At 39.9% G+C, this 24195-nt stretch overlaps 1 protein-coding gene across 1 annotated transcript in view; it reads left to right on the top strand.

Annotated features, from left to right (window-relative positions):
- DCHS2 (dachsous cadherin-related 2) overlaps positions 1–24195 on the top strand; it is a 310518-nt gene that overhangs the window by 241547 nt on the left and 44776 nt on the right. Inside the window, exons 8-10 of the mRNA XM_075860333.1 lie at positions 2280–2437; positions 13166–14006; positions 17293–17532. Coding sequence (XP_075716448.1) covers positions 2280–2437; positions 13166–14006; positions 17293–17532 — 1239 coding nt within the window. The remainder of the gene's footprint in view (positions 1–2279; positions 2438–13165; positions 14007–17292; positions 17533–24195) is intronic.

Here is a 24195-nt window from a genome sequence, read left to right on the forward strand (position 1 = left end):
CTATTCTCAATCTGATTTTTTTTGGTGTCATTTCCGCACTCCCGGCCACCTCACTGTGCAGAGAACTGCAGCACGGCCCCTTTCACTTGAATGTGAAAACTCACTGTGTAGGGAAAAACTAAGAAGGGGAAGCAGCGCTTAATCAGCTCTGCGGCCCCTTTATTCTTAGGTTCATTAGGAGTCTCAGAGGTTAGACCCCCACTTTAATAAAGTAGTGGAAAATTCTAGCGGTATGCCATCCCTTTCTTGGAAGGGAAAAACCCTTTAATTATTTTAAAAGTCATTCTACATACATCAAATGGCCACTTTATTAAAGATACCTGCCCTATCAGGATTGAAGCTTTCCTGTATGGAAATAAGACACGTGAGTTCAGCATAAAATAGAGTGAATACGTTTTCCGTGGATGAGTTTCAGTGTGGCTCCACATTAGAATGGAAAAATCTGAGCGAGACATGGTCATCGGTACTAAGGAAGCTGGGGCCAGCATTTCAAAAACGGCCAACTTTGTGGGATTATATTGTGCAACGGTGTTGAGAAACATGTAGCAAAAGGAGATCCTGTGGATGTAAACAACTCGTTAGCGAAAGGGGTCAGAAGAGGATGTCAAAATTCGTTCTGATGAGCAGGTGTGTGCAGTAAAGCAAATTGCAGCCGAAAACAACGCTGGTGCTTCAACTAACGTGTCCGAACGTGTCCTTAGCACAGATAGGTTGTATCAGCAGACAACCAGTTCAAGAGCCATTGCTTGCTAAAGGCCCTTTTACACCGGCTGATAAGCGGCCAGTGCAGCGAGCGCCGATCAACGAGACATCGTTGATCGGCGCTCGTTTGCTCCTGTCACACAGAGCTATGGATGGGGACGAGCAGTTGTTACTCTGATCGCTCGTCCCCATCCATTATCATCATGTCGGCAGTGGGTTTCCCTGTTTACACAGAGAGATGTGCTGCTGACAACGATAATATTTAACTTTTTTAAAACGATACGACCAGCAGATGATTGAGTGTTTGCTCGTTCATCTGCTGATTGTTCCCCTGTTTACACAAGGCAATTATCGGCAACGAGCGTTATATTAATGCTCGTCTGCACGATAATTGTCCTTTGTAAAACCCCCTTAAGGGAAACAGAAAGGCAAGACTGAAGGGGGTAAAAGAGCAAGAATTGGACTGCTGAGCAGTAGAACAACATCGCCTGGTCACATGAATCCAGATTTCTGTTGCACCATGCTGACGGGAGGGTCAGTATTTGGCACAAGCAGCAAGAATCGATGAATCCTTTCTGTCAGGTGTCAACAGTTCAGGCTGGTGGAGGTGGAGCAATGGTGTGGGGAATATATTCTCAGCACACCTTGGGTCTTCTGATACCTGTGGATGGACGTTTGAACAGTAGGGCTTACCTAAGCTTTGTGGCAGACAAAGTTCATCCCTTCATGGCAGCTGTCTACCCTATGGCAAAAGGACGCCTTGGCGACAACTATGAGAAGCTTTCCTGTCACATGGGTCAATATTCCTGCAGAAAAATTTCACCTAGTGGAATCTATGCCCCAATAAATTGCTCCAGCTCTGAATCCCAAAAGAGGTCAAATGCACTACTAGATGGGTGTCTCTAATAAAGTGGCCATTCAGTGTATGTGTTACTGTAGTAGATACATTGCTAGAAAAAGGGGACTTGTCCCCTGATACATTGCGTGAAATATTGTACTGCCTATCATTAGTAACCATGTCTTTAGAAAATTGCTGATGGACTATAGATACAGTAGATTCCATATTTAAAGTTCCATATAAATAAAATTCACTACCTTACCACTGATTTTGGAAACTTTTGTAACATATGCATGTCCATATGGATGTCTATATGGGCCCAATATTGTACTATTCAGTCCTCATGAGCTCATTTCTGTCCTTTGAGAGTCACTGCTTACATGTAGGTACTTTGATATGTTCTATGCACATATCTGTTCATACGGTTGGCAGGTTTATAGACAAATTGTAATAATTTAGGAATCATTAAATGGTGTATTTAGTGCACATGGAAATATTAAAAGAAATAATACATAAATATATGTTGATGTACACCAGTCAGCAAATGTACATTCTTGATGCTTGGCTTAATATATAAATAAGATATGCACATTCTGCATGTTAGAGAGAAATGGATAATATATAGATGACTTGAAGGCAGGAGTGGTTTTCCACCTATATATTAAATTAATATGGACTTTATTCACTGCATATGAATTGCTACTCATATTGTTTTCATTCTTTTTTTTTATCCCTACAGATGAGGACCTTAACCATTTCTTTATTAACATTAGTAGTGGGGAAATATGGACAACCCAGACACTATCAGCAAACCTAAGATCCCACTACCAGCTAACAGTCACTGCAAGGGATCAAGGCGTTGTTCCCCTGGAGGAATATGTTATAGTTAACATTCAGGTAACTAAGAAGTAATAAAAATGGTAAAACATGCCAAACTATAGCAAGCAAACAGGCAGGCACTTGGTTTGAGTAAAAGACAAATTAAAGGGCTTTAACTTTTTTTTCTAAAGGGGCATGTATCGCTACTCTAATTGCATTTATTAAATTATTTGTATGTTTATGGAAGAAGAGTTGTAGTAAGATGTATACATATATATATGACACTGTACATAACCATGTGAACAAAAAATTTAGTTTAGAACCCATTTAAAAGATCTCCAATTCCAAAATACAGAACTCGATTTAATTTAGATAAAGTAGTGATCATTGGGCAGACACTTTTCGGAACCTTCTGTCTTGTCATTCATCACATAGGAGAGACTGTAGTATTCTTCAAAGTTTTAAAAAGGTGCCTATAGCCAACAATAGATTGCATTCAAGTGCCCAAAATATGTTCACTTGGAAGTTTATAGGTTCTTATCAGTGGCCATTCATGCACTATGATCCCAACGATTCCTAGGATGGAAGGACTGCCATCCTGTTGGTTTCTCTCAGCTCCACTCAGGAGAGGTGAAGACGTGTTATAAACTGGCATCATAGTCTAATCTCTACCAAATAAAGCAGAGAAAGCCAACTGGAGCTGATGGGCACAACACTGCAGAGCAACACATACCCATTGTTCTAGGTATCAATGGAGGTTGCTAATCTCCATTGTTTTATTGTTTTTCTGGACAATTTAGCCAAAAATGAGAGACAAACAAAATTGTAAAGCAAAAAATAAATCATAAATATAATAGGTAACATATGTCTATAACCTAGATTACTAATGTGAACACATTAGCATCATTTACCTTTGAACTGTACAATGACGATGATTTAAATCTTGTTAACCTGCATTAGCTTTAGTTGCATCATGGACGCAACTATTTTTGAATTATAGGAGGTGCACTTTAAAGTCAATTAACCCCTTCCCAAAGTATGACGTATAGTTATGGCATAGCTCATGGGCTGAGCACGCTCCATACAACGCGGGTGTTGGCTATATGTTACAGCCGACACTTCACTGTCACTGTAATGAGCGGGATCGCTTTGGAGCACGATCCCGCTCATTTAAACCTTTAAATGCCGTGGTCAATAGAGACCACGGCATTTAAATCATTAGAAAGAGGAAGGCGACCCACTCTGACAGCCCAATAATGAAGGCCCCCAGGTCTGCTATCTTTGTACTCCTATTGAGTCCTGCCTCCAGCAGGGCTTAATAGAAGCCTGTCGGGAAGACGACATACTGCAATACATTAGTGTCACGGCGCGGGGTGTGGACCCTCTGGGCCGTACCGCGTAGCGGGATAGCAGCTAGCCAAACAGGTACAGTACAAAGTCTATAGTCCAGAAAGGGTACTTTCAAAAAAAAGTTAATAACAATGTTGTATGTAAGTGTAAAAATAAAAGTTATAAGTTAAAAAAACAAAAACTGCCTGTTTTTCTATAAATAAGTATTTTATTATAGGAAAAAAAATGAAAATGTAAAAAAAAGTTCACATATTTGGTATCACCACGTTCTTAACGAATCAAACGATAAAACTATAATGTTATTTTTCCCGCACGGTGAACACTGCAAAATAAAATAAAAAATGCCAGAATCGCTATTTTTTTTATCACCACCCCTCCCAAAACAGAATAAAAAGTGATCAAAATGTCGCATTTACCCCAAAATAGTACCAATAAAAATTACAAACCGTCCTGCAAAAAAACAAGCCCTTACACACCTTTTTGACTGAAAAATTAAAAAGTTATGGCTCTCAGAATATGGTGACACAAAAAAAAAAATATATATATTTTATTGTGTAAACGCTGTAAAACATAATAAAACCTTAAAAATATGGTATCGACGTAATCGTATTGACCCGCAGAATAATGTAAAATTGTCATTTATAACCCCCGGTGAACACTGTAAGAAAAAAAAAAAAAACATTGTCAGAATTGCTGGTTTTTGGTTGCCGAAAAATGGAATAAAAAGTGATCAAAAAATTGCATGTACCCTAAAATGGTACCAATCAGGGCCAGCTCCAGGTTTATGTGGGACCTTGGGCGGACACACACTTAGTGTGCCCCTTTTCGGGGAAACTCACGGCGGCAGTAAAATGGCCAAAAACTTCACTTTGTGTCCCCATATAGAAGTTAGGCCCTGTTTATGCCCCCATATAGAAGTTAGGCCCCCAGTTAGTAACCCCATAAATGTTGTACCCTCTGTAGATAGTGCCACACAGCCCCCCTCCCAGGTAGTGCCACACAGCCCCCCTCCCAGGTAGTGTCACACAGCCCCCTCCCATGTAGTGCCACACAGCCCCCTGTAGATAGTGCCATACAGCTCCCCTTGTAGATATCGCCACACAGCCCCCATGTAGATAGCGCCATACAGCCCCCCTGTAGATAATGCCATACAGCCCCTCTGTAGATAGTGCCATACAGACCCCCTGTAGATAGCACCATACAGCCCCACTGTAGATAGCGCTATACAGCTCGCCTGTAGATAGCGCCTACAGCCCACCCCTGTAGATAGCGCCATACAGCCTCCTGTAGATAGCGCCATACAGCTCCCCCTGTAGATAGCGCCATACAGCCCTCATGTAGATAGTGCCATACAGCCCCCCGATAGATAACGCCATACAACTCCCCCGTTGATAGTGCCATACACACCCTCTGTAGATAGCACCATACAGCCCCCCTCCTGAAGATAGAGGCATATAGCGACCCCCCAATCCAGTGATTGTGACATCATCACGCCGGCCTGCACAGGGATCCCGTCCCTGCGCATGATATGCTGCAGGCCAAACGTGGCCTGTAGCCTAGGAAATGGCAGAATAGGGGAATATCTCCCTGCTCTGCCATAGTGTTCAATAGTATCTGCATCCTAAGGACGCAGATACTATTGAATGTGGCGTCGCTACCACTTTAGTAGCCTTAGCGGCTGCTGGCGGCACCACCGGGCATGGGGGGGGGGCATGACTATAGGTGGCATGGGCCCCCTAATACTGCGGTCCCTGTAGCAGCCGTAGTTACTCCTCTGCCTCCTAGACCGGGGCTCCCTCTAGAAGCAGAATAAACTCCTGGAGGAGCCATGACGGCAGCATCAGCACCGGGCAGCCGAGTGGGTACCTCCAAGGGTAATGGGCCCCGGCACTTGCTCAGGTTTGCCGCGTGCTGACGCCAGCCCTGGTATCAATGAAAACTAAAGATTCCCGCAACAAATAAGCCCTAACACAGTTCAGTTGGAAAAAAAATAAAAGTTCTGGCTCTCAGAATATGGTGACACAAAATGTGCAGAGTGTTCCAAAAGCGGATAAGAATGGGAACCATTTATCAGTTCGACACTGGCCACACATCTGCAGATTTTTTACCCCATTATTATATCACCTGATTATGCCCTGATGTATTCTGCTCAGCTTACATATACCCCCACATTATAAACTGAAATACCAGCAAAACCCCAAACAGAACAACTACCAAGTAAAATCTGTGCTCCAAAAACCAAATGGCGCTCCCTCCCTTCTGAACCCTACAGCGTTTCCAACAGCAGTTTACAACCACATATATAGCATCGCCATACCCGGGAGAACCCACTTAACATTTTATGAGGTATCTGTCTTCAGTGGCACAAACTGGGCACAACATGATGTGCACTAAAATAGCATATCAGTGGAAAATTTAAATTTTTGCAGCATACGATGCGCATTTCCCCTTCTCCCACCACGACGTAATAGCACATTGTGGTGCGGGGGGTGATGTATGGAGCAGTGTATTGTACCAGCGATATAATGATCGTTGATTCAAGTCTCCTAGGGGGACTAATAAAATGTCTAAAACAAAAGTTTAATAAAGTTAAATAAAGTTATTGGTAGTGAAAAAAATAATATTAAGGGCTTGTCAACACGTAACGGAATTGCTGCGTATTTTCCGTCCGGAATTGCGGACGGAAAATACGCAGTGGAATACAGTAGCAGCAAAGTGGTCTAGATTTACCAAATCTCATCCAGACGCTGCGTAAAATTGTTGGCCCGAAATTCACCTGCAGTGCGTATTTTTCATACTGCAGCATGTCAATTCCTGCTGCAGAATTTGGACTGAATTGCTGCGTTTTTCAGAGGAGATATTACCATCTCACAAACTTGAAAAAAAAATCCACACCATTTTATGCCGTAAAAAGCACAGGAAATGGTGCGGTTTTTCCACAGCGGAACGAAAGAAATATTCTGCAGCAATTCCGTTACGTGTGGACAAGCCCTAAAAGTTAAAAAAAACTAAAAATTTCCAATTTTTCCTCTAAAGTAGTGTCAAAATGTTAAAAAATAAACAAAATTGGTATTACAGCGTCCATAAAAGTCAGAACTATTCAAATATATTATTATTTAACCCACACGGTGAACGCCGTAAAAATAAATAACCGCCAAAATCGTCAAAAAGTTGTATATACCAAAAAATTGTACCAATAAAAACTACAGCTCGTACCGCAAAAAATAAGCCCCCACGCCTCTAAATCGACCAAAAACTAAAAAAAAGTTATGGCTCTCAGTATGTGGTGAAACAAAACAATTATTATTATTTTGTTTAACAAATATTTTTTTAATTGTAAAGATAGTAAAAAAAAACAATATAGATTTGGCATAACCGTAATCGTGTTGAGCCACGGAATAAAGATAAGTTTGTTGGTTTTACCGCATGATGAAAGTCGTAAAAACGAAACCCAAAAAAACAATGGAGAAATCACCAATTTCAGCCTGTAAAGATTTTTTTTTCAGTTTCCCAGTAGATTATATGGTACTTTAAATGGAGCCAATAGAAACTACAACTCCTCCCGCAAAAAAAATAAGCCCTCACACTACTCTATTGATGGAAAAAGGCTCTTGGAAGGTGGGGAGTGAAAAACGAAAATGAAAATCACAAAATGGCTCAGTCCTTAAAGGTTTAATTAATTTCTGATGAAAAAAACAGCTGTGGGGTCACAATGCTCACTACACTCCTTAAAATGCCTTAAGGGTGTAGTTTCCAAAATAGGGGTCACTACTTGGGGGTTTGTTTTACTATTGACCTAAGAGCCTTGCAATTGTGGGCCAATGCTGTGAAAATCACCAAAATAGATCTCAAGTGTGCATGGTGCTCTTCACTTCTGAGCCCTGTCATATGTCCAGACACATGATAAACACCTTGAAGGGTGTAGTTTCCAAAATTGGGTCACTTCTTGGGGGCTTCCACTGTACTTTGGTACCTCAGGGGTTTTGCAAATGCGACATGGTGCCCAAAAACGAATCCAGCAAAATCTACATGCCAAATAGTGCTACTGCCGTTCTGAGCCCTGCCGTGTGTCCAAACAGCAGTTTATTACCACATATGGGGTATTGCCGTGCCCAGAAGGGTCTGCTTTACAAATGTAGGGGTGCTTTTTCTCCTTTATCTATTGTGAAAATGGGAAAATCAGAGCTAAAACTGGATTATATTAGAAAAAAAGTAGATTTTCATTTTCACAGCCTAATTCCACTAAAGTCCGCAAAAAAAACCTGTGGGATCGCTCAACATACCCCTCGATACATTCTTTGAGGGGTGTAGTTTCCCAAACAGGGTCACTTTTGGGGGTAGTAATTTCTACGTTTTATTGGAAAAATGTAGATTTTAATTTTTACGGTCCAATTCCACTAAATTCAGCATAAAACCTGTGGGGTCAAAGTGCTCACTATACCCCTTGATAAAGTGTAGCTTGCCAACTGGTGTCTTTTTGGGCTGTTTTCACTGTTTTGGCCCCACAAGACCTCTTCAGACCTGACATGGTTCCAAAAATATTTTCTAATGAAAAGGATGCCCCAAAATCCACTAGGTGCTCCTAGGCTTCTGTGACCGGTCTTTCAGTCTAATACCACACTAGGGCCACATGTGGGATATTTTTAAAAACTGCAGAATCGGGGAAATAAATATTGAGAGTGTTAGCTTCTGTTTTACAGAAAAAAAATTATTAAAATGGATTTTAAAAAAAATGCAATTTGTAAATTTTACCTCCACTTTGCTTTAATTCTTGTGAAGCCCCTGAAGGGTTAAGAAACTTTCTAAATGCTGTTTTGTATACTTTGAGGGGGTGCAGTTTTTAAAATTGTAGACATATGGGAAATGTTAACTAGTAACTATTTTGTGTTTTATTACTATCTGTTTTATAAGCAGATATATTTAAATGTAGAAAAATGCACATCTTTTTTCAAAATTTCTTACAATTTTGGTGTTTTACACAAATAAATACTGAATTTATTGACCAAATTTTTCCACTAATATAAATTACAATATGTCACGAGAAAACAATCTCAGAATCGCTTGGATAAGTAAAAGCATTCTAGAGTTATTGTCTGTGTCCACAATGCCAAAACAGGCTGTGTCCTGAAGACTTAAAAACTATAACCCGTCCTGAAAAAAATATGCCCTCATACCGCTCAATCGACGGTACAGTTCGATTTTTCCTTGTTAAAAACTAGTAAAATATAAATAAAACGATACAAATGTAACGTCTCCGTAATTGTACTAACCCACAGAACAAAGTTAAGTTATGTTGTTTTAATGGCATAGTGAACGCCGTAAAAATGAAGTGCAAAGAAAACAATGGAGGAATCGTTTTTTTGTTTTTTAATTTTCCACCCCACTAATATTTTTTTTCTTGTTTTCTAGTACATTATATGGTACACTAAATGGTGCCATGAAAAACTACAACTCGTCCCATAAAAATCAAGTCCTTATAGGGCTATATTGATGGAAAAATAAATAAAAAGTTATGTCCTTTAGAAGGTGGAGTGGAAAAAATGAAAATGAAAATCTGAAAAATGTAGTTTTGCAGATATGGAAGACCAGTTTACGATGAGCCTAAAATGCCTATCAAAATCTTTTTACTCAATGGAGTCTATAACGTTTTCTCCATCCATCAAATGCTCGGATGCTTCTGTAGGTCATTGGTACGCTATTGATCCTACTATTAATGTAGGTTTAAAAACGTTTCCACATAGGATAGAACAGAATTACATCACTATTTAGGAAAAGTTATATTATGTGAATCATTTGGTATCCCTGCTTATAAATTACCATCAATGTCATCCTTCTTATATATGTATACACCCTTTCCAGTAGCCTTGCAACAGATTTGAGCACTTGCAAAAGACTTGAAACTTAAAGGGGTTGTCCCACCATTAGAAGTAATGGCATATTGCTAGGATATGCCATCAGTTAGTAATCAGTGAGGGTACGACTGCTGGGACCTTTATGGACCTCAGAATGAATGGGCCGCTCTGCAGCACCTTCAGGGTATGTTCACACGGCGGGGGTCCGTAACGGCTGAAATTACGGGGATGTTTCAGCCTGAAAACATCCCCGTAATTTCAGCCGTAACGGCATGTGCAGGCGCTTGAACGCCGCGTCAATTACGGCCGTAATTAGCGCTGCTATTCATTGGAGTCAATGAATAGCGGCTCCAATTACGGCCAAAGAAGTGACAGGTCACTTCTTTGACGCGGGCGTCTATTTGCGCGCCGTCATTTGACAGCGGCGCGTAAATATACGCCTCGTGTGAACAGACAAACGTCTGCCCATTGCTTTCAATGGGCAGATGTTTGTCAGCGCTATTGAGGCGCTATTTTCAGACGTAATTCGGGGCAAAAACGCCCGAATTACGTCCGTAAATAGGCCGTGTGAACATACCCTCACAGTTCTTCCCTGCACATCGACACTCCCAGTCACCCGCTGTGCAGGGTGCCACAACATAGCCGAATTCACTTGAATGGAGCTGGTAGCGCAGCTGTGCAGTAGAAAACCTGAAGGGTCCTCTGTTCACCCCCACCTATGTTTTCCTAGCTGTATGCTATAACATTATAAGATGAGGATACTCCTTTAAAGCATCAATTTAAGCTTCAGAACAAAAAGGAACAAAAAAAAAGGAAAAATTATCAACTTATTTTATAGATATTTGTAAAGTGAATTCAAATAAATTGTATATACCTTACATAATGTAGAGACAGCAGATAAGAGTTTTTTTTCTGTACATTGTCACCTTGCCATCCGTTATAATAGCATGCAGTAAAATGCTTATCTGCCAAACAGCCGGCCCTGTACAATGAGAAGCCTGTGTGGAGGATAAAGCTGACCTTGGTGCGCTACTTGAATTTTTTCTCAGCAGTCAGCTTTGATTCTTCATGTTGTCTCAGAACGACAGGACACAGACTCTTTCCTAAGAAAACAATCTCAAAGTCATGAATTTTATTTCAAGAACGTGAAGGGACATCACTTTATGTCTTTACATATAGATGAGTTGTATACAAGCAATAGAAGCAAATTAATAAGAATTTAACTGTATAAACACAAGCTTACAAACCTAAAGTATTTCAAATTCATTGTAAACTGAACTAAAAATAATAAGACAGGTTGCAAGATTAAGGTTGTAGCAGCCACGCAAGTATTGTCTTGACTGACTGATTTTGATTTTAAAGGGACAATGAAGAAAAACAGAATACTACAATACTAGAACTTGAGAACCACGATATTCTCCTTTTCGTTGATCTTGTTCTGTCCCATATCGTAATCTATAGATTGAGAAAAGTAAATAGCTATGTAAATACGGGAGGTGCAGAGGTTGAAGTTGCACCTGGGCCCTAGTACCTGAGGGGACCTAAATATCTCTGGCCACACTACGACTGTACTTTGACATGACTGCGTTAATAATCTATGTACTGTGACATATACGGTGAAAGACGGAAGAAAAAGTATGGAGCGGGCTAATGGGCGATGCCGCTTGCTTAACTCATTTACATGACATGGTCAATAGCAACTGCGGCATCTAAGCTGTTAGAAAGAGTGGGGCGGGTGATGATAGTTGTCATGGCAGCTTAGGCGCCTAATGAAGGCCTCCAGGTCTGCCATCTTTGTGCACCTATTAAGGCCTGCGGTAAACACGATACACTGCAAGGTACAAGTCCCCTAGGGGGACTAATAAATAAGGGAAAAAAACTGTTAAATAAAGTTTTTCTTTATATACAAAAAAAGTAAAGTTAAAAAAAAAAACTGTTTCCAAAAGCGATGTAAAAAAAGAAATAAACATAACTATTATCGCCACGTTCATAAAAGTCCAAACTATTACAATATAACATTATTTAAATCTCACAGCAAGTGCCGTAAAAAAAAAAGCCAGAATCTCTGTTTTTTGGTTACCCCGTCTCCAACAGAAAATGGAATTAAAAATTATCAGAAAGTCTGTACTCCCAAATGGTTTTATTACTTAGTCTTTTCCATAAAAAAAGTAAATAAAAGTTGGTATTGCCGCAATCGTGTTGAGCCGCAAAAAAAAGATAGCCTTTCAGTTTTACCGCACGGTGAAACTCGTAAAAACAAAACCCAATAAACAATGGAGGAATCACTGTTTTTTTTTTCTATTTAACGCCACAAAGACATTTTTTCCAGTTTCTCAGTTCATTATATGGTACAATAAATGGTGCTGTGAAAAACTACAACTTAGGCCTCATGCCAACCACAGTTATTTTCTTCAGTGGTACATTTTTTTTTAACTGATAGCACACTGACACATCCATTTCTATAGGGCCATGCACACTTCCATTGTTTTAACAGAACCGTGTGGCCATTCCGACAAAAATAGGACAGGTCCTACTCCTGTCCGTTTTTGACGGAACAGTCCTGGCCATTTAATTCATTTGGTCTGTTGCAACAACAGACTGCACACGGAAGCCATCCGTGTGCGGTCAATATTGCACATATCCATCGTTATCGCCCGTTTGATGGCCAACGGAAGTGTGCATGAGGCCTTATCCTGCAAAAAACAAGCCCTTATATGGCTTTATCAATGGAAAAATAAAAAAGTTATGGCTTTTGGAAGGTGGGCAGGAGTTGATTTTCCCTGTTCTGTGACATCATTGTGTATATTACCCTTGTACTATGACACGAAGTACCATTTATTATGATATTATGTTTATTTTCCCTGCTCTGTGACATTATCCCTTTTCTGTGACATCATTGTGAACATTATTCCCATACTCACATTATTCCCATACATCACTGTGTAGAATCATTTTTTTTGCTATGACTTCAGTGTTTATTTTCCATATACTTTCATATTATTGTGTTTGATGTAATTGTTTTGTGACATCACATAGTGCATTTTCCCTGTAAATACTGTACATTGTTATCCATGTATATCACTGTGCACATCATCACTTTGCATTATTTTCACATTTTTTTTTTTGTTTGATTTTACTCTATCCAGTGTAGATACTACTACCTTCTGTTACTGGGAAACTGTCAACAAGTCATTAAAATGGCTATTATAATTATGTGACACTTTTTAGAGTGCAAAGTGGTGTCTTGCTTCAAATTGGTATGAATGGCTTATTAGTATGTTTAAGTACAATCAATCTCTTTTTGTTAGAAGGCTTCCCTGACGATCTTACTGCTGGGACCCCAGCGATCAGCTGCAATCTGTGTGGAATGCAGCAGCAAGTGTTCAATTTCCCTGCAGTGCCACCGCAGGAAAAATTAAGCATTACACAGTTCTGATTAAAATCAAAGTGCTGTCCATATAAAGCATTGTGTTCCTTGTAGCCACGCTTCACTTTGGTTATGGAGGAGTGGGGTGCTGGAGCTCATATAAGGAGAGCTAATATATGGTTTGATGTTGAGTATTACTAATGTTCTACCTACTAAACTCAAAATCATATGTTTTAGGTTATATCAACATCCACAGACAAATCTAAGGATCTGATAGAAGTCAAGACAATAAAAGTTCCAGAAAATATGAAACCTGCTCAAATTATTGGCTCAGTGAAGTTACATGAAGATAAGTTTTTGTCCAATTCCAAACTCAAATACTGGCTATCTGAAGAAGACCACAGCAGTCATTTTGCCATTGACAGTTCTAAGGGAGATATATACCTTTCTAGACCAATAGATTATGAAACAAATACTCAATATATGTTACGTCTTAGCATACAAGACCATAATAAGGTACCTTCTCAGAACCACTCTGTCATCCTAAAGGTTGATGTTGAAGACCAAAATGACCATTCTCCTGTGTTTCCTGACAACCTTGTAGTCATAGGGGTTGCAGAAAATGTCCCTATTGGAACTGTGTTGTATACATTTAAGGCAAAAGATGGAGATGGCAATATAGCAAACAGCAAAATTAAATATTCATTAAACTCAGAAGGAACAAAAGAAAATCCCTTTGTTATTCACGAATGGGATGGAATATTGACTACAAACAGAGCTCTGGATAGGGAAACAGAAGAGTCATTTATTCTGACAGTGATTGCAACAGACCAGGCTACTAACATTACACAGCGCCGACACTGTTCACTGACAGCTCGGATTATCATTCAAGACGTCAACGACAACCGTCCAAGTTTCCTATCACCGCTTGCTGCTTCTGTAATGGAGGACGCAGAAATTGGCTCACTCATATATCGAGTAGTGGCTGAGGATCCGGATGAGGGAAAGAATGGAAAAATATCATTTCACATCATGGATGGAAATTCAAAGCAAGTTTTTTTGCTGGATGAAACAACAGGTATTATACTTAATTTTTCAAGAGAGACAATTTTCTTTGGAATCAAATATGGCAGTAGATACATTTGCAACTTGGTAGTTGAAATAGGAAAATGTGGTTATGAAGACAGTTTTTAAGATGATCCATGTTCCCACTTGTAACTGATCGTACAACTGCCAAAACCTAGACTTGGCTATGGTGATACTCAACACATCTGCTTGTAATTTATGGGATTGCTTTATTTTAATCGAATAATGATAATAGATAGTGGGTGCATGGCAAGGACTTATCACATTTGTAGCATTTTATTTAATTCAGCACTATTTTCTTGTTGTTAAAACAAATTCCTATGCATAGTATGCACAATATCTGATTAACGATGTAAACATTCACTTATAATCATTTCTATCTATACACTAAAACAATTCTAATAATAATATTTATTTATAATGAACGTATATCGATTTCAAATTCCACTTAGGCAGGGTTTACACAGGGCATATTAAGTCAATGGCAATGACAAATTATAAATTTCCTTCCACTTATGATGTTGCAGTTCAATACTGTAGCAGAAAAATGTCACATAATTGTGTCCGCACAATGATACATTTACTGAAGATTTCACCAATTGCTAGATTCCACTACACATTTTTTTTTTAACCTGACCTATAGCGTGTATACAGATTTTAGGGTTCACAATCGTTAATAGAATATAAATTAGGTAATGATAAGATCAGTCAACAGCATTCACAGAACGCTCGTTCCCGATAATTGACCTGTGTAAACAAGGCAACGATCAGCTGATGAACATTGGCTGACCGTATCGTTTAAATGACGAAAATATTATCGTTGTTAGCAGCACATCGTAAACGACGTGACAGAAGTGTATGGGGACGAGCGATCCTAGTAAGGAGAGCTCGTCCTCATACTAACAAATGAGCGCCGATCAATGAACTGTCTCGTTGATCGGTGCTCGTTTACACTACCTTAAGAGTAAAAACCAACAAAAAAAAAGTGACAACAGAAACAGAAAAGTAACATTTCAAAGATGGTGATTTACCATTTATGATTATATTGCGTAGGGATGGACAAATTTCAGGGGCCATGCAGTCAACGTGCCTAGAAACTTGCTGTTGCCCCCTAATTTTTTTGTGTTGGAAATTTATAATATTTATTTTTTCCGGCTACTAAAAGAAAAGAAAACTGGCTCCTGTAGTGGACTAGCTGGCTACTAAAATCTATATAAATTTATCCACTCTTGATCAATCGGTTGAATGAATTAACTGCCCTCTAAATCAAGGGTGTAAAAAAATAATTTTACCAGTAATTCATGTAAGACTTGGCTTTCCATCCCCCGTGTCAAGGCTTCTCAATCTTTTGGTACTGGGGCCTTACAAGTCAGATCATGGCCTCGCCATTGATCATAGTCCCTGCTAAAGTTTGTAACAATTATGTCAACTATCTTATAATTAGTTTCCTGAATCCAACAGAACAGTAAAATAAGGCTTCATTCAGATCTGCGTTGTGGCATGCGTTTTAGCAGATCCATTGAAATTAAAAAACACTGACTGACTGATGCCAGACTGAATGCAACGGAAGGTAAAATGTGTGCTTTTGACGGATCAGTTTACCACATCCGTCAAAAAAACTGACTATTTTCTTTCCGTTTGTGTCAGTTTGTCATCAGTATCTGTTTTTATCTTCGCATCTTTCTTGCTTTCATATTAAGGCTTCGTTCACATCTGCGCTAGATTTCAATGGTGATGGATCCAGTGCCAATGGTTTCTGTTTGTCTCCGTTGTGCAAGGGTTCCGTCATTTTGACGGAATGAATAGTGCAGTCAACTACGGTATTGATTCCATCAAAATGATGGAACCTTTGCACAATGGAGATAAACGCAAACCATTGGCACCGGCTCCGTCACGATTAAAATTAATGGTGATGGGAATGGAAACCTATGGTTTCCGTTTGTGTCTGCCAGGGCTCCGTTCCAATGGAAAGTTCCGATGGAATGTCGGAATGGAGCCCTAGCGCAGATGTGAACAAAGCCTAAGTCTGCACATGTGGAGAAAAAAAACGGATCCGTTAAACATAATGAATAAAGGCCTGTTCACATCACCGTTAGCTTTCTGTTCCGGGGTTCCGTCTGAGGTTTCCGTCGGGTGAACCCCGCAACGGAAAGTGAAAGGGAAACCACGGCTTCCATTTCAGTCACCATTGATATCAATGGTGACGGAAACATCGCTAATGGTTTCCATTCGTCACCATTCCTGAAGGTTTCCGTTTTAACGACGGAATCAATAGCGGACTCGACTGCGCTATTGATTCTGTCGGAAAAACGGAAATCTGCCGGAATAGTGATGAACAGAAACCATTAGCGATGTTTCTGTCACCATTGATATTAATGGTGACGGAAACGGAAGCTGTGGTTTCACTTTCACTTTCCGTTGCGGGGTTAACCCGATGGAAACCTCAGACGGGACCCCGGAACGGAAAGCGAACGGTGATGTGAACAGGCCCTTAGTGATACAAACGGATGGAATATAAGTTTGTATCCGTTATCCATTGACTTCAATGTGAAAAAACCCGGAAAGCTACTTTCGGTCAGGTCTCCGTCATTTTTTACAGAAACAATAGCGCAGCAGACTATGGTATTTCTTCTGTCAAAAAAATGGAAAACTGACGGAACGGAGCCTAACTGAGCACAACTGATGCAAAAATAAAATCTATTGAAATCAATGGGTTTTTTGACAGAAACATTAACTTCTGTTCTTGTGGTCCTCTGACGGATATGTTAGAATGGAAGAGAAACGCAGATGTGAACGCAGCCTAAGCACAAAAGGAGTCAGGTTTCTAAACTAGAGATTGGTGCAACCATAGAACGGCCTTTAATGTTTATGAAAACTACTGTCAAAACAGCCTCCCCTGCTTTGCTTCACCAACAATTGGTTTAAAACTATTTGGGTACACTGTAAGGTTCTTATCCACATTAAATTTACTTGGCTCAGCCCATAACTTTCTCATACACAGACATACTACTTCTTGGATAATCTTCTAAGATCCTAGGTAGTTTAGTTCACTCAAGCAAATCTATTACATCCAAACATTGACCATATGAGATCCATTTAATAGACAATGGCTGTCAGCAAATCCTACATCACAATTGATTGATCTATGCCTAGCTGCTGTTTACTATTCCTTGTTTTATATGGATACAGTATATATGAAGGTTTACTGTTGTAAATTTATTTGAATAACTTTTGTGAAAAATCCTGTTTATTTGTTTTTGTAAACCTTAAATCTCCAGGATGGTTAAGCTTATCCGCTACAGCTGACCGTGAGATCCAGGAACATTATACTTTAACCATCTTGGCCACAGATAATGGAAATCCAGCACTTTATACAACACAGATTGTAAAAGTCACGGTTATTGATGTAAATGACGTGTTACCGACATTTAAGCAAGTCTTGTATGAAACTATGGTTCCCGAAAACCTCGAGCCTGGACAGCATGTGATGAAGGTTGAAGCAGAGGACAGTGATTCAGGTGCCTGATTTTCCTTATGTGTCCAATAAATGGGATTAGTGGGAGAAAATACAGTTTAGGCTTTGTGCTTTGGCTTATTTTTACAGTATTCCAGCAATTTATATAATCTGGTTTAACCCATTCACCAAAATTCAGGACAGCATGCAAATAAAAAAGAAAACACATCAAAATCCTATAGTTACAGAACAAGCAGTGAGGTGTTGTCTTGCACTCTTCATATTGTCCATTATGTTATCGCCTATTATGTTATCGCCTTAGTAGAAAAAATAAACTCACTTAGCGAATATTATCCAGAATTTATAACATAAAACTTGACATTACAACAGAGCACAATGGTCTAATATGCATTTCTGAAACTCTTAGCTGTCATGAAAAAGAGGCATGAAAACAGGAGATCCCCTATAATTAAAGTATAAGTTCCCTTCTGAATGTCATTTCCTTTTCAGGGACACAATTTTGTACTGATTTTTAAAATATTTCTTTATAGGAGTCAGAGCTCTCCTTTTCTGATGTAGAGCTTTTTTCCTTGCGCTCCTTTACACAACGATAGAGCGTTAGGAATCGTCTGTCCCTTTAAGATTGCCATGACTACTAGTCTAGCTTCTGGGCAGCTCTGGTTTTAGTTGCAGAGCCTATCTCACTTCGCTGTCTTTCTTCCTATCAGATTGAAGGGTGGAGTATTCAAATCTGGGTTATTTCTGTCTTCTTTGATTGTGATTTTCCTTGTTTGCATGAGTTTGATCAAGCTACTGACTATAACCTGTACCTTTGACTATTTGGACTTTTTGGAACTGGACCTCGGCTTGTCTCTGGACTTACCCTTTGCTTACTGATTTGGACATTCTGCTCCTGGCTGGTTTTGATCTTGGCAATTCCTGACATCCTCTAGCTTTGTGATTTGGGCTTTCTGTTTTCCCTCTGGCTGTCTTACTATCTGTTCTGGTATTGCCTGCTTTGCACCTCTTGTCCAACACTGAACTCTGTTAAAGCAACCTAGGTTCCATGCATCCGAATCCAGCCTGCCTTGCAGTGGGCTCTGGTGAAGACCATGGAGTAGCCTTATACTCTGCTGATCAGAGTTATGACAAATTTGAGGTAGCAGATTTACTTGCATGCTTGTTCCAGACAGTCTCCAGCTGCCTTTGGGGAATTGTTCACATAAAAATGCCTTCAACTTTCACTCTGGGAATTGCTCAACTAGTGATTCCATAACATAATCACAAACCTTTTAAAATGATCTTTTTTCACTATGGAACCTATGCATGCCAGCTGGTACAAGATCTGGCCGAAAGGGTTCGTCATTATGAAACTGCGCAGGTCCAAGCAGTCGTTGAACCCAAACTGAACTTACCTGATTATATTTCTGGTGATCGTAAGTCTTTTATTAACTTTCGGGAGAGTTGTAAGTTGTAAGACCTCAAAAAATCCTTTTGGCTGTTAATGTATGGTTTAATAATGTTTGTATTTCTGGTCAAGCTTTTGTTGATTGTGGTTCTGTGGTTCTGCAGCTAATTTATTGGATTTTCAGGTTTCAAAAAGATTGGCTATCCCCCTTGTTCAGCTGCGTACCCCGGTCAAAGTATCTGCTATAGATAATTCCCCTTTCTCTCAGGGGTCGGTCAAGTTCTCTACTCTGCCTGTTACTATGGAAGTGGGTACCTTTCATACTGAACTAATCTCTTTCTTTATTCTAGAAAAATAAATTGGTGCCCTCATGTTCAACATTTAAGATCTGTCCTTCAAATACTGAGAGAAATTATCTTAATGCAAAATTTGAAAAGTGTCTTTTTGGAGTTCAGGAAGTTAATTTCTTGGGGTATGTTCTGTCTCCTCATGATTTTCGTATGGACTCCGCTAAGGTTCAGGCGATTCTTGATTGGGTCCAACCCACTTCACTAAAAGCTCTGCAGGGGTTCTTGGGTTTTGCTAATTATTACCGAAAATGTATTCATAATTTTTCCTCCATTGCCAAACCTTGGACGGATCTTTCGAAAGTGGGTTTTGACCTTGTAAATTGGAAATCTAGTGCGGTCTCCCCCTTTGAAACCTTAAAACAGTGTTTTATGGAAGCGCCTGTACTTGTTCAAAATCTGACCTTTCTAGTCCCTTTATTGTTGAGGTTGATGCCTCAGAAATAGGTGTGGGTTCTGTGTTGTCTCAAGTATCTTCTGTACTGACTAATTTGCGTCCATGTGCTTTTTTTTCTCGCAAATTTTCTGCCACTGAGAAGTATTATGAGATAGGTAATCGTGAGCTTCTTGCTATTAAGTGGGCATTTGAATAGTGGCGCTACCTGCTAGAGAGGGCCAGACATCAAATTACTGTACTGACTGACCATAAAAACTTGACTTTTTTAGAATCAGCCAAAATACTCAATCCCAGACAGGCTAGGTGGGCCTTGTTCTTTACCAGATTTGACTTTATTGTAACCTACAGACCCAGGTCTAAATATGTCAGGGCCGATGCATTGTCTCGAAGCTTCTGTTCTTCACAGGTCCCCGACATACAGCCTAAACTTATTTTATTTAAGAAGATAGTAGTTTGTGCAATGTTGCCTGACCTTGCAACTGAGATTAAAGAATGTCAGTAACTCGCTCCGCAAACCACTCCTGCTGGTAGATTGTTTGTTCCTCCTCAGTTCAGATTTAGTTTGCTCAATGAGTTACATGATTCTGTTTTCCTGTGACCATCCAGGGATAACTGGTACTAAAAAATTAGTCTCGCGGCTCTACTGGTGGCCATCCTTGTCTCGTGATGTGAGTTCCTATGTTTCTGCTTGTGATTTCTGTGCTCACGCTAAGGCTCCTTGAACTCATCCTATGGGTGAACTATTACCATTGTCTGTTCCGCAGAAACCTTGGTCTCATCTGTCTATGGATTTTATCACCGATTTGCCTCCTTCTGAAGGGAAAACTGTCATTTGGGTTGCGGTGGACTGTTTCAGTAAGATGTGTCATTTCATTCCTTTCCTTCAACTTCCTGATTCTAAAACTCTGTCTAAATTATTTATTGATCAGGTGATTTGTCTGCATGGTATTCCGGAAAATATTGTCTCTGATAATGGTATACAATTTGTGGTTAACTTCTGGAGAGCTTTCTGTAAGAAACTTGGTGTACAGTTATCGTTCTCTTCTGCTTTTCCCTGAGACTAATGGTCAAACGAGCGCTTTACTCAAACCTTGGAACAATATCTCAGGTCTTATGTTGCGGACAACCAGGCTAAATGGGTCTCGTGTCTACCATTAGCGGAATTTGCTATAAATAAACAACACTATTTTTCTCTTGACACCTCGCCGTTTTTCTGTAATTATGGTTTTCATCCTCGTTTTGGTTCATTTTCCGCCTCTTCTAGTGATGACCCTGAGGTGGAAGTTGGATCAAATAAACTGTGCACAGTTTGGGCTCAGGTTCAATTGAACCTGAAGCACTCCCAAGTTATTCAAAAGAAAAATGCTGACAAAAAAAATGTACGGTGGGTCCTGTGTTTAGTGTGGGTCAAAAGGTGTGGCTTTCTACTAAGAGTCTGCGACTGAAAGTACCGTCTCGAAAGTTTATTGGTCCATATGAAATTGTTAAAGTTATTAACCCTGTGTCTTTTCGTCTGGCTCTTCCTCGGTCGTTTAAAATTCATGATGTTTTTCACAAATCTCTCCTTACATTTTTTTTTCCACCATCTAATCCACTCACGAAACCTCCTTCTCCAGTTCAGGAGATATGGAGTTTGAGGTTCAGAGGATTGTAGATTCCAGAAGGGTCAGGGGTACTATCCAGTACTTGGTGCACTGGAAGGGGTATGGGCCAGAAGTATGAACTTGGGTTCCTGCCTATTCAGTACATGCCAATTGTTTAGTTAAAATCTTTCATTTGAAGTTTCCTTTGAAAGCTAGGCCGAGATTTAAGGGTCCGGTAGCCACTCGTAGAAAGGAGGGGTACTGTTAGGAAACATCCGTTCCTTTAAGATTGCCATGGCTACTAGTCTAGCTTCTGGGCGGCTCTGGTTTTAGTTGCAGAGCCTATCCCACTTCTCTGTCTTTCTTCCTATCAGATTGAAGGGTGGAGTATTTAAATTTGGGTTAGTTCTGTCTTCTTTGCTTGTGATTTTCCTTGTTTGCATGTGTTTGATCAAGCTTCTGATTATACCCTGTACCCTTGACTATTTGGACTTTTGGAACTGGACCTCAGCTTGTCTCTGGATTTACCCTTTGCTTACTGATTTGGACATTCTGCTCCCGGCTGGTTTTGACCTCAGCAATTCCTGATATCCTCTAGCTTTGTGATTTGGGCTTTCTGTTTTCCCTCTGGCTGTCTTGTTATCTGTTCTGGTATTGCCTGCTTTGCACCTCTTGTCCTGCACAGAATTCTGTTAAAGTAACCTGGGTTCTATGCAGCCAATTCCAACCTGCCTTGCGGTGGGCTCTGGTGAAGACAATGGAGTAGCCTTAGACTCTGCTGATCAGAGTTGTGACGGATTTGAGGTAATAGATTTACTTGCACGCTTTTTCCAGACAGTCTCCAGCTGCCTTTGGGGAATCGCTCACATAGCAATTCCACCAACTTTCACTCTGGTAGTTGCTCAACTAGTGATTCCATAACATAGAGTTAAATGATAATATTCTGTATGTCTGCAGCCACCACTAGGGGAGCTTAGCAGCTTATTGTAGACAGATTTATTATTGAATTCAATGTAATAAATCCCATATGCTGTCAACTCAATGGGACTGCAGGCATACATAATTTTATCATCTAACTCATTGGCTATGTGAAGGAAAGCAGGGAATTTGAAGATCTTATCCGACTACTATGAAGATATAAAGTTAAATAAATCAGCACAAAATTTTGAGACTAAAAATAAAATGATGTTCTGTCTTTGAGTTGTTCTCTTCTGGTAAAATTATATGTAGTCATTTCTTAGAGCATTCATAGTGGTTGCCACACAGCTGTCCCAAATTCCTGAATGAAGTGATACATTCTGTGCCGTCATTTTGCTGCATAAGAAATCAAATCTGTTACTCAGGGGTCTGGGAAAGCTTGCTAACAACCATTGTAGTGCTGGTAATGGTTACCCTTTTTTGTTGTTACTATCCTAGAAACAGTTGTATTTAAGAAATGGTTAAATATAATTTTCAACAATTTAACATAAGAGTACCGGGTGCTTTGTAAGGCCAAAGTATGGATCTATGGGCCTCCAAAGCACTCAGTACTCCCCTGTGATATGCCTAGGCTATATGGTTAAGGGTCTTTTACACCGGCCGATATTCGGCCGTTGCAGCGAGCACTGATCAACGGGACATCGTTGATCGGCGCTTGTTTGCTCCTCTCACACGGTGCTATGGATGGGGATGAGCGGTCGTTACTCCGATTGCTCGTCCCCATACATTATTATCAAGTCGGCAGCGCGTCTCCCTGTTTACACAGAGAGATGTGCTGCCGACAATGATAATCTTTCACTTTTTTAGAACGATACGACCATCGTATTATCAAGCGTTTGCTCGTTCATCTGCTGATCGCTGCCCTGTTTACACAGGGCAATTATCGGCAATGAGCGTTCTATGAACGCTTGTCTGCCCGATAATCGCCCAGTGTAAAAGGGCCTTTAAGAGTGTGCCTTGTGGGAGTGGGGGATGGGATAGAGTGTGGCATACGTAGCACAGCACTTATTTTCTGACCCTTAGCCACATCCTCCAGATACATAGGTTAAGTTAGTAAATATGGCACATAAATGTAGTGCATACCTGAGCTTACTACATAGATACGATACCAAATCCAAGCCTAGATCATGGATACCAGAACAAAACAAAACTTGTTGCAGCAAGCAATTGCCGACAAGCCGAACCATTCCTCGGTGGCAACAGTAAAATAAATAGCATATTAGGGTGTGCCCGGGCACACCAGAAACAATATGAGTGCCTATGCACAGACCATCTATGTTGGCACTTGCTATCGGTGTAAGCAAAATACATGTCACTATCAGGTGGCCATAGTATTAAAAGCAATACTGTATGTTTCACCATTTTTATATGCAAATTTTATTTGATACAATCTTTTATGCTTTCTATACCGCACATAATGAACTATACAGTACAGTCATTAATATACAATTAGGAACCTGATGAGAGGTATCTTTAAATTTGTGTATTCTTTCATCCACCGCGTGCCTTTTATCATTTATCTGACTGTGAACTAGTAAATTATTTGCTTGTCTACAGTAACAGTAAATGGTAACAATGGCTGCCGTAGGATGGCGTCCAGTGACCATAACATGATTGACCACTATGTGGCACTGTTGCCCAATCTTACATTACTCTGTCATCAACTGATTTCCTAAAATTACATTTTGATGTAACCACAAACGATAAAATATTAACCTCACTATAATTCTAGTTCTTCCCACTGCAGAGAAGGTACAAGCACTTCAAAAAGGAACTGTATGCTTACAGTATATCTCCAGCAGCCAAAGTTTTATTAATTTTGGGTCAGTATTTTCGTTATTGTGCACAGCACATATAGTAGCAGGCAATTCAATATGTATTTTCTTTGTCGCTATGACTTGATATTGGATGCCTGTTCCATGAATGAAGAATGTGTACATAGAAGAGTGTATACATCGAGCTCAGGCTATACAGACCATAGGAATACATCGAATCTCACTACATTTTATGCAGA

The sequence above is a fragment of the Rhinoderma darwinii genome, chromosome 1 (genome assembly GCF_050947455.1).
Source record: "Rhinoderma darwinii isolate aRhiDar2 chromosome 1, aRhiDar2.hap1, whole genome shotgun sequence".
In the NCBI taxonomy this organism is placed as follows: domain Eukaryota; kingdom Metazoa; phylum Chordata; class Amphibia; order Anura; family Rhinodermatidae; genus Rhinoderma; species Rhinoderma darwinii.